General features: G+C 40.7%; 1 protein-coding gene across 8 annotated transcripts in view; it reads left to right on the plus strand.

Moving 5' to 3' along the window:
* The window catches only part of LOC146376443 (rho guanine nucleotide exchange factor 28-like), a 42,367-nt gene extending 31,558 nt beyond the window's left edge, over positions 1–10,809 (plus strand). For 7 of the 8 annotated variants that reach the window (XM_084947294.1, XM_084947293.1, XM_084947292.1 and 4 more), the window contains 20 exons: positions 36–93; positions 618–756; positions 1,373–1,503; positions 1,592–1,732; positions 2,098–2,348; positions 2,423–2,548; positions 2,639–2,756; positions 3,121–3,375; positions 3,466–3,542; positions 3,655–3,833; positions 3,940–4,037; positions 4,170–4,367; positions 4,653–4,784; positions 4,937–5,070; positions 5,161–5,208; positions 6,323–6,427; positions 6,536–6,700; positions 7,354–7,605; positions 7,793–8,171; positions 10,102–10,809. In XM_084947294.1, coding sequence (XP_084803420.1) covers positions 36–93; positions 618–756; positions 1,373–1,503; positions 1,592–1,732; positions 2,098–2,348; positions 2,423–2,548; positions 2,639–2,756; positions 3,121–3,375; positions 3,466–3,542; positions 3,655–3,833; positions 3,940–4,037; positions 4,170–4,367; positions 4,653–4,784; positions 4,937–5,070; positions 5,161–5,208; positions 6,323–6,427; positions 6,536–6,700; positions 7,354–7,605; positions 7,793–8,171; positions 10,102–10,292 — 3,177 coding nt within the window. In that variant the 3' untranslated portion in view covers positions 10,293–10,809. The remainder of the gene's footprint in view (positions 1–35; positions 94–617; positions 757–1,372; positions 1,504–1,591; positions 1,733–2,097; positions 2,349–2,422; positions 2,549–2,638; positions 2,757–3,120; positions 3,376–3,465; positions 3,543–3,654; positions 3,834–3,939; positions 4,038–4,169; positions 4,368–4,652; positions 4,785–4,936; positions 5,071–5,160; positions 5,209–6,322; positions 6,428–6,535; positions 6,701–7,353; positions 7,606–7,792; positions 8,172–10,101) is intronic. The other variant, XM_084947296.1, reaches the window with a different exon arrangement.
* The last annotated feature ends 332 nt before the right edge of the window (positions 10,810–11,141 follow it).

Here is an 11,141-nt window from a genome sequence, read left to right on the forward strand (position 1 = left end):
CAACTTATGGTGGCGATATGATTATATATTTCCAGAAACTGCAAGACAGGAATGCATTGCTGATGAAGAGCAAGGCCTTTTCTCTCCCACAGAGTGAGTGCCCCCACTGCTCCTCCCTTTGTCTTTGATTCATTTAGTTTTCACCTGTCCTCCCTTGTCCTGTAGTAGATAAGTAAGCCATTGCTCTTCACCCCTCATCATTCCTCTTCTGTTGTTTTTCTTTCCTGTTTAAAAAAAAGAAAAAGTTAAATTTTAATCTACCTCAGTGGGGGATCTGGTCTGGATTGTGTTTACGTGTGCATGAGAACACGGGTTGAGTGCTCTATTTGCACTAACATGATCATTTTATTTCTTCAGTTTAAGCTTTCTGTCTTCTTTGAGTGCTTGGTATTAGACAGAGGTGTCAACATCTGCAATGTATTGTCACATCTGTAATCAAACTGCAGTTAAACAGTGAAAGATTATAACAGTTTAATGATCCTGTAAATTTTATAGCAGTGACTACATAGATATAAACAAAACATCTGAATACTAAACAAACACGCAATATTTATTTGTAGAGTGGGAAAGCTTCCAGTGTATGACGTATTTCTCCTCCATTTGATCTTCCTTTTTAGACCCTGTTAAAGAAAACCCTCCATCCTCCATTTTCTCTTCTTCTTCCTGCCCGTCCTCTTCGCTTCCAACAATGAACAGAGAAAAAAAAGAAACAGTCGCACCGCTTACTAAAAGCCTCTCTATCTCTGCAGACAGCAGGTAGGCTGGTTATGATCTGGGAAAAGAAGAATATTACCACCGGTATGAAAAAAGCATTAAGAATGAATGAACTGCATTAATTTTGTCTTTTAATTCAATTTGTTTACTTTTAAAGGTGACCTATTATGCCTATTTCCAGCTCCATGTTTTTACTCTCATATTCTTTTAGAGATGTTTTCCATGATTTCTAGGTTCATCCATAGTTCATCCACCATCTGAAACAAGCCATTGTAGCTTCCCCTCCCTTTAAGCCAGTTTTCTTCTGATTGGCTGGCCCTGACAAACAGAAGGTCTGAACAACAGGTTGATAGGGATTCTGTACTCCCAGTCAGAGCTGTCTATCTGAGATGACCACATTGGGAATACTCCCTCATATTGATGTCACATAGATCCAGGAGTAGAAAAAACATCTGGAAATGAAAAAAAATGTATTCTGTGCCCTACGACAGCTGGGATAGGCTCCAGCGCCCCCCGCGACCCTGAAAAGGATAAACGGAAGCGGATGGATGGACACAATTGAGACTTCCAAAAACCAGACTCTATTTTAGTATGCCTAAAAATAAATGAAACCTAGATTTTCACACAGGCTCTTCTGACCTGGCTCTCTTTCCCTCAGACGGCTGAGCGACTCAGCAGGTGCGGACTCTGAGTGTGCTGCTCCAACTTGCACTATTAGCTCACTGTCTGATGACGGGACACCAGTCACAACGACTCCCCCAGCCATCGACCTGCCAATCACCACACAAGGTGAGGAAGAACAGAGAGGCTTGGTACATGCATCAGTTGTAATAGTGATCCAGAAATAAGACGCTATTCATCACTTTCATTCATGTAGATACTGTTGATGCTCCTTTACTGAGCGACCTGTCCGCTGACCTGCTGGGACTTGAAGCAGAGTCATGGAGTCTTGCAGTCACTGCCGAATTTTGTAGGCAACACGACAGACACACAATCAAACGCCAGGATGTTATTTATGGTGAGAAAATCCAGGCGGCCTGGAATTAACAATAAATTAACAATACTGTTTTAATATTTTATATAAAAGCACTGTATACCATACAAACGGCATCTGTAATCATATAGCTGATTATGTTGGATTCTGTGGGCTGAGTGAAAAGCTAACTTTTTTGCAGTTTCCAAAGAAATGTGTTTCATTATTACTTGTACCACCAGTGTTGTCAACCTTTGTGTGTTAACATATCAAAATCCTGTGAAGCTAAGATAGTTTATTTTCAGCCTGTGAAAAACCTTTGCCAAACTAAACATTGCATCTACAGTTTGAAACATAAACACTGCCAGATATTTCAGTATCCGTTACCCAGTTTGGCTGTCCTCTTTCAGAGCTGATGCAGACCGAGCTGCACCATATCCAGACCCTGACGGTCATGTCGGAGGTGTTCAGGAGAGGCATGCTGGAGGAGCTGCAGCTGGATTGGGACTGTGTGGCCCGGATTTTCCCCTGTTTGGATCCCCTGCTGGTCTTCCACAGGAACCTCTTCAGAGCTCTGCAGGAACGCAGACAGGCTGAAACCCAAACAGAGAACTCCCAAAATTACATCATCCACAGGATTGGAGATATACTGCTTCAGCAGGTTAGTTGATATTTAGTTATGTAAAATAAATATACTCAGATGGACGTCTGTGCTCAGCATCTTGTCTCTCTCAGTTCTCAGATGAAAATGCTGAGAAGATGAAAAACTTGTATGGAGAGTTCTGCAGTCACCACATCGAAGCTGTCAACGTCTTCAAAGAGCTACAGCAACAGAACAAGAAACTTCAAAACTTTGTCAGGGTAAGCCCCTGAATCCAGATCCACTGTTTTTTTAATTAGTTATATTATAGTTAAATATTTTGAGCAGCTAAAATTCTTTGTCTCTCACAGCAACAGAGCAATAACTCTCTGGTCAGACGAAGAGAGGTCCCAGAATTTATCCTGCTTGTAACTCAGCGCATCACCAAGTACCCAGTGCTGCTGGAGAGGATATTACAGTATACCAAGGGTGGGTCTACTCTACTGTGACTTGTGCAAAACTGCAGATATGCAAATGTTAAGTCTGTTGCATATTTGTTGAAAGCAGAAGAACAAATGAAAAGCAAGAGGAAGTTTTAGTGATTGCATAACAAAATGTTGACCTAAAGGTTTAGCATTTTAGACCACTTCTTAAAAAATTATTGATATAAAGACCTAAAACGGAAATCTTTTTAAATACATTTTAATGCTGCTTATTTGTCTGTTATCAGTTAAGAGATCGTAACAAAAAGCTGCCATTTACCAAATATTGTAACCAACTGTCAGCATTATTGAAAAGCTGTTTTGCAAAATGGATTATTCATATGACCTCTGGCTATTGTTTCTGTTCGTAGAGGGAAGTATAGAACACTCTGACCTGTCAACTGCCCTGGCTCAGATCCGTGATGTTGTTGCAGCAGTGGACCTGACTGTAAATAAATATGAGAAGTTTCAGGAGCTTCAGGAAGTGCTGGCCCGGCTGGAGAACAAAAGCTTTGCCAAGCTCAAGAATGGCAAGGTGTTTCGCAAACAGGACCTGCACAGCAAACATAGGGATCTGCAGCACAAAGGGCTGGTCTACTGGAAAACAGCCACAGGACGTCTGAAAGGTGGATATGAAATCATATCAGGATCTATGATGTGTTGTTTATTTAGGTTTTAGACAATCAAACTATTTGTGTCCACACTTCTCTTTTCAGACACGTTGGCTCTTTTGCTCACTGACATTCTAGTTTTCCTGCAAGAGAAAGATCAGCGCTTCATATTTGCTGCTGTGGTAAACATCAACCCCTCCCCCTGAAAAAAAGAAATCTTTTAAATCAAAGAAACTACATTCAACTGTCTGTCCATGTGTCTCTGTCTATTAACCAATTTGGTTCAACCTACAGGACCAGAAGCCTCCAGTAATCCCACTACAAAAGCTCATCGTCAGAGAAGTTGCCAATGAAGAGAGAGGGATGTTTCTCATCTCTGCATCCTCAGCGGGGCCAGAGATGTATGAAGTTCATACCACCAGCAGAGAGGAGAGGAATGCATGGATGAGACACATTCGACAAGCTGTAGAGAGGTAAGTGTAAGCACATGTGATTCAAGTCATACTAGAGTGTTTGTGCAGCTTAGACGCCGTGTGTAGGTCCGGTTAATGTGTGTTAACGATTGTCACAAATTACTAGCTGTCCTGAGGAAGAGGAGGAAGATGAGCGAAGTGCTGAGACCGAGGAAGCCAGGCAAGCTGCAGAAATGAGAATTCAGAAGATCACCAAGTTCCAAGGTAAAAAAGGAAAGTGTGTTTGAGACCAGAAGATGACTTTAGAGTTTATTTGTTCATATCACAGAGAGTTTGTGCAGTTATGAAGCATAACAAGACCCATTCCTTCGTAATCTTTTCGTTCATTTTGTGTAGAAACGCTGTTGGGTCAGGACCAACGAATCTGCAACAGCCTGGAGGAGAAGTTACAGCTTTATGCTGATCTTACAGAATTAACCCTCCAGTCACCAGAACCCGTACCACATCGCCACCTGCTGGTAGAATCAGTACCGTACACCGACAGTGAGACACCAAGACAGGCCTCTTCACTGCTCACAGCTGCACTCAGAGAAGGTATAAAAGGTCCAGTGTGGCTGCAATTTTTGATTTTGGAGAGCATTCTAAATAAAGAAATGTTCTTGGGAAATAATATTTTAATGTTGTAATATAAGTTTAGTTGATTTCTTATAACGAAATTATTTGTTTTAACAAGTATATTAATTAGTATTACAAACTTGAATAAATTAGCAAATTATAAAAAAGTCTATGTATCGCACGCTAATGTAGGAAACAACAAATAAATTGAAATAAAAGTGTTTCAAGACATTAAGTTTTGACCAAAATTTGCCTTTCCTCCAGCTGAAAACCTGATCACCATTCTCCAGGCTCGTGATGGCATCGCTGTGCAGAGTCAGAGCTCTCCTGTCCGAGGCCCTGAGTGCTGCAGTTATAACAGCCACGGCAGCAGCATTCAGGAGTCTCCCTCTGAGCGTGAGTCACTGGCAGACACTGCAGCATTACATTTTCTGGGATATGTGTCACACTGCAGCTGATGTGTCAGTGTCTACTGTAATGTCTACTGTAATTTTTTGACCACATTGCATATATGCAAGCTATCACATCTCCTTCCCTTGTCCCTACAGCGGATTATCTGAGCACGCTAAGCATGAGCTCCACCTCTCTTGGATCTGACAGTGAATTAGCCGGGATGGACAATTCGTTGTGGAGCTCCGCTGTTGAGCTGAGAAAAGGAGAGAACAAAGGGACACTGGTGAAGGTTCAACCTCTTTAGTCCCCAATGAACAGTGTTTGTTGATGGATTAATATACATTACTGTTTCACTGTACTGACCCATTGTTTTTTGTAGGTGGCAGAGAGTGTCCAGAGCCTGACCCAACTTCTATACAGTCTACAGGTGAGAAGAACAAATATTTTACCTAATTGATTGAAAGACTGTATATTTTATGTGATATAAGAATAAAACAGTTCAGCTAAAATACTTATAACACACACAACTGTTTTTATGTTAACTCAGACAGAAATAAATCTCTCAGGAACTTTTACTGTTTTCTTTTGCTAAATAGTGAATATGTAATCTGCCATAACTTACATTTTCAGACTCTAAAATAAAGAGGTATTTAAAAGGTTGTAGATAGATATAGATAAGGGATTTCAAAGACTGTGCATCTAATAAAGCCTTAATACAGTCCCGATCAAAAGTTTAACACCACTTGAAAAATTGCAAAAAAATCATATTTTGCATTTTTGGATCTTAGCAAGGTTCCAAGTCAAGCTTGAACGTGCAACAAGAAGAAATGAGAGTGAGACAAAACACTTTTCCGAGCATGCAATTTATTGAAAACAATGCTTAAACTGAAACAGGCTGTTTTACAGCTGATCAAAGTTTTAGGACCACATGACTTTTAAAGGCCAAATTCTGCCAGGTAGTCACACTGTCGTGACGTTTGTTTGCAAAGGCAAAAAAGATTCCCTTTTTGAATGTGGTTGGGTTGTTGAACTGCATAAGCGGGGTCCAATGCTACTGAGGTGGGACGGAGTAAGACAGTCATGTGGAATTTTTTAAATGAGGGTTATGGAACAAAAAAGTCAAGTGGAAGACCCCCCAAAAATTTCACCAGCACTGAGCTGGAGGATCCAATTGGCTGTCCGTCAAGACACTGGACAATCCTTGAAATTAAGCCCATTCCTGGTGCCGACTCCAGCCCCATAACCGTGAGACGGCATCTGAGGTAGAGGCGTGGTCCTACCTCTGTAAAGCTGTAAAACCTGTTTGAGTTTAAGCGTTCCTTTTAATAAATCGCATGCTCATAAAAATGCTTTGTCTCACTCTCATTTCTTCTTTTTGCATGTTTAAGCGCTACTTGGAACCTTGTTAAGATCCAACCATGCAAATTAGATTTTTTTTGCCATTTTTTAAGTGGTCTTAAACTTTTGATCAGGACTGTATGATGATGCTTATGTTACATTTAGTAACCAGAAGGTGATTAGTTGTCTCCTTATGTTTGCAGGCAGCTGTGACCCTCCAGGACAGCTGCTATGAAGTCCACCAGCTCCTTCTTCAGGAGGGAGAAGGACCTCAGCTCCGAACCCTCGCCTCCCTTCAAAGCAGCCTGGTATCAGTCACATCATACCCACTGAAAACATTTTCTCAATGTAAAACCTTACACGTTTTGAGGAAGCTGAGATTTTAGAGTTATGTCAACACATATATTGTTGTCCAGGAGCAGGAGAAGCAGAGGAGTATTGAGAAGAAAAAAGAGGAAGTGGAAAAGAAGGGTTTAGAGAGGAAGAAAGAAGAGGTGGATGAGGTGCAGAAACTCCAGGTGAAGCTGAAACAAGAGCAACAACGTTGGGACAAAGAGTGTCTGGCCAGAGAGAAACAACAGGTTAGCTTCATGCTCGTGTTCTTTAAAATTGATTTTATGTTTCTCAGTCACTTGTCTTTCTGGTCTCTCTCTTTGTTTCATGATAGTTTGGTGTGGCAGAAAAAAGCTCGGTTTAGTTATGAGTCTACGCCAATGTAGAAAACAGTCATTGGTCTACGCCCATTTCTTTGATCTTTACCAGGTTATAAATAGATCACATTTAATTAAAGCAAACAAAAGCAAACTGCAGTGCTAGATGAGACACTAGACTCTTGATAAATAAAATACATTTTACATTTTCTATAATTACTTCAAATTTCAGTAACAAAAACAGGAAACATGTCACATACGAGCAAAATGTGTGACCTGTGAATTTCTTTTTCAAGATAAGATATTTTTAAACATGTGTTGTAACCTCATTTTCATAGCTGCATGTGCATCTGCCATTTTCTGTTATCTTATTCAATTTCCTGCGCTGCTGTTGCCATGGTTATATTTTACTAAGTGCTAATATAGAACAGGTCAAAAAGGCTGTTACCTGCTTTCAAAACCTCAACTTAAAACCCAAGTTGTAGTTAAAGTGCTTAAGTTTCAAGTATAGTATTAATCTTTAGACCTAAGCAATGTATGAGGTCTGTTACAACAGTAGAATAATAAGCCTTGCATGCTTGCAGAGTGAACAGGAGACTTTGCTGGAGCAGCGGGAGCAGCAGTGTCTTCTGGAAGCTGAGCGGCTGCGCTGTGAGCGTGAGGAGCTGGAGGCCCAGCTGCTGGAGTACCAGCAAAATCTGGACAGACTGAGGGAGGGTCAGAGGAGTGTAGAGAGGGAGAAGGAGAAGATCGAAGCGCAACAGAGACTGCTCCAGAGCTGGAGACATAGCCGCCAGAGCAGCCTGCCTGTTATGATTCCACTGGGTGAATACAAGGTAATTCAGGAAGCAGGAGATGATACGGGAAAGTGCATTAATGCAGGGGATAAAAGTACAGAAAGATTCAAGTAACAAAATAGATAAATACATAAATAAATGAAAACAAAACTAGGAACGATAGAAAAAATAAAGCCAAAAGAATTTGTCACCTCTCCTTCTATTTCATGTCATTTTGATGTCCCAGGGGTCTACCCACAGCCGCTCAGGGAGCCTGGATGGCAACTGTTCAGTGTACAAGAATGAGGCAGCTTTGCTCACCTCACTCCAACAGAACCACCTCCACCAGACCACCAACAACAACCAGCACCAGCATCCTCTCTCCATGCCAAGAAAAAACCACGAAGACCCCCTGCACAGTTCCACCTATTCGACCAACCTCGGCCTCAGTGCCAGCCTCTACAACAGCCTCAACACCCTGCTGAGCCAGACACACAGCAAACAGCCGCTGGATGGCATGACATACCCGAGCTACAGTAACAGTCATGACTGTCCTCAGGCCCTGAATGACTCCATCCACCCCTTTGGCAGCAGGATCACTACACATTCACAGGAGACCAACACTTGTAAGACTACTTACTATATATAAAGCATGGTAGAAAGTGCATGCCTTTTTAAATCAGTATTGTATATATTGTGCTTTTTCCAGCCCTCATAAACAACATCTTTGTCTTGACAGTTGAAAGTGATTCTTTTGACTTCCTGCAGTGGGTGTCTGGACCCACACAGGGACGTGGACACACACTGGACCCTATTTTGTCTTGTGTTTTCTTTGTTTCAAACTGGATGATCTGTGGCACTGTATGTGGCACTGTATTTTCAGATCACAAGCTTGTCTCGTTTGACATTGCCTTGCTCTGTAGCTCTATTAAACCTCATGTTCCTGCGAGGCGCTGTGATATTATTAACCCATCCACTGCTGTGCATTTCTCTGCTTATTTCAATCAGAACTCTGGAATTCCTAAGTCTGTGTCTTTAGATACAGAGAAGCTCCGCTCCTGGATGATGCTGTGGCCTTATTAAAAAGCAGAGACCCCAAAACTAAATCTGAGCCCTGGCTAAATGACACAACTCATGCCTGTCAGATGTGAATGCCAAAAAGCTGAAGGAAAGTGGGGAAAAAAGGACATGCCTAACAGCTGCTTTTGACACAGTGAATTGTAGTATTTTAAATATTGATTCCCACATTTCTCAAAGAATTTGCACATTTCTCTGTCCTGGTCATTGTGTCCTCGGGCAAGACACTTTACCCTACCGCCTACTGGTGTTGGCCAGAGGGGCCGATGGTGCGATATGGCAGCCTTGTTTCTGTCATTCTGCCCCAGGGCAGCTGTGGCTACAACTGTAGCTTGCCTCCACCAGTGTGTGAATGTGAGAGTGAATGAATAGTGGAATTGTAAAGCGCTTTGCGTGCCTAGAAAAGCGCTATATAAATGCAAACAAAATTAAATGTTGATTTAATTATTATTATTATACAAACAGCTAACTGCTTTGAGGAATCAAATGAGTAGATGGCGCTAAACTTCCTAAATTTTAACGAGAATAAGACAGAAGTTGTGTTTGGGCCTTGTATCACTGGTGGGCCTTTTCCTATCGACATAAGCCCGCTGGCACAGTACATAAAGCCCGCTGGCACAGTCTTGGGTTTTAGGATGGACAATCAGATCGGTGCACTGGGATAATCCAGCTTCTTTTAGCTGAAACAGCTGGTTAAAATGAAAAACATTCTGTCAAAAGATCACTTTGAAACAGTAATCCATGGCTTCATTATGTTTGTGTCAGTAAGTCCTCTCTGTCCCCTCTTAAGCTGGTGCAAAATGCCCCAGCACGACTTTTAACTGAAACACGAAGAGAGAGCATATTACTCCTGCTTTATCCTCACTGCACTGGCTGCAGACCCATTTTAGAGTACATTTTAAAATTCTTTTATTTGTTGTTTTTAAGTGCTTAAATGGCCTTGCCCCAGCTGACCTCTCTGAGCTGCTGCGCTTGCACTCCCCTTCCCGGTCACTCAGATCAGCTCACCAACTGCTCTTGGATGTCCGAGGACACAGCAGCTGCTCATGGGGACAAGGCTTTTGTTGTAGCAGATCCCAACTTGTAGAGTTGGGAGCTGGAGTAGATGGGCCTCCTCAATCTTAATATTTAAATCTGCTCTTAGGTTCCCTGACTAACTTGTTTTGCCAAACAAAGCACCTCTTTTGTTGGGCATTTGACCCAGTTTGAGATTTTTATTTGATTTAATTTTGTTTAAATTTTTATTTTATATTATTTTATTTTATTTTATTTTATTTTATTTCTACTGTTTTTACTGATGTATCATGTTGATGTCCTTATTTTGTTTAGTAATTTTTATATACATATATATTTTTCCTTTTTTTGTATTCTTTAAATTGTATAACTAATACAAAACCACTGACCAAAACTTTGGTGTTTCTAAAGGGCTTTATAAATAAAGTTGGCTTGACTTGACACTTTGTGTTGTTCTTCTTTCAGCAAACTTCAGACCAGTGGTGGACAAACAATCCCCGGATCTGTGGAGGTCAGAGGTCACAGGGCATAGACTTTATGAGGACGGCTTCTCTTCCTCTCACTCTCTTAACCCTCTCCTCACCCCTCAGGCGTACCTCTCTCTCGAGGGGGAGAATAGGGATGAGGGAGTTGAGGAGAACATTGTTTACCTCTAAAGGTCCATGAGAGAAAAATAAACAATATAGGCCACCAGTTGTATACTGAACAAACAATAATATGTCTGTTGCTTAAACGTGTGTGTGTGCATATATGTCCATGTAAATATGATGGATTTATGTTCATTTTTTAAAATCGGAGAGATCAAATATAGAGGTAATCGCAGGGAGAAAGTATAAACCGACTGTACAGTATGTGCCTTTATCATTGTGTGTTGTGAACTTTAACCATTCTCCTCCTGTGTGATCAAACCATTGTGCCTTTTCACAAACAAGCTCTTTGTAAATCAGCTTTTATATTTGTACTTCTCGTGTTTTTACTTCTACCGCAAATCTTTTAAGTATCTGTGCACTTGGTTTGATGACAAAGGTACCTTTGTGCTACAAACTTTTTGACTTCAAATACAAGAAAGTCAGGACAGAGTAAAATTGATGTAATTTACGTCTTGAGCACTTAAAATGAAATAAGAATATATGAGAAGCCAATCAACCCCTTTTTTAAACTATATATAGATTATTTCTCCAAGTGATCTTTAATGATATTTATAAGAGATTGTGGGCCTCTATGAGAAATAAAAATAGACTTATATTGTGTATAAATATGAAATACATGTATAGTTTTTCAGAGCGGCTACCTATGCACAATATGTTGAATTGTTTTCTCACTTAAGTGCCAAAAATATATTGCTGTCTGATGCTGTAATGTCTGTGAAGAGAGGGTGTATTTTTCCCCCTGTTCCTTGAAATTTCAGATAATTTATTGCTTAAAAATTGCTTCATGCACTGTCAACGTTTATAAGATTTTGTTTGAAAATTTGACTTGTAATCTTCATAATCAGAACTGTGTTA

Source organism: Perissodus microlepis, chromosome 12 (assembly GCF_051167445.1).
Source record: "Perissodus microlepis isolate ML-2025 ecotype Zambia chromosome 12, ASM5116744v1, whole genome shotgun sequence".
In the NCBI taxonomy this organism is placed as follows: domain Eukaryota; kingdom Metazoa; phylum Chordata; class Actinopteri; order Cichliformes; family Cichlidae; genus Perissodus; species Perissodus microlepis.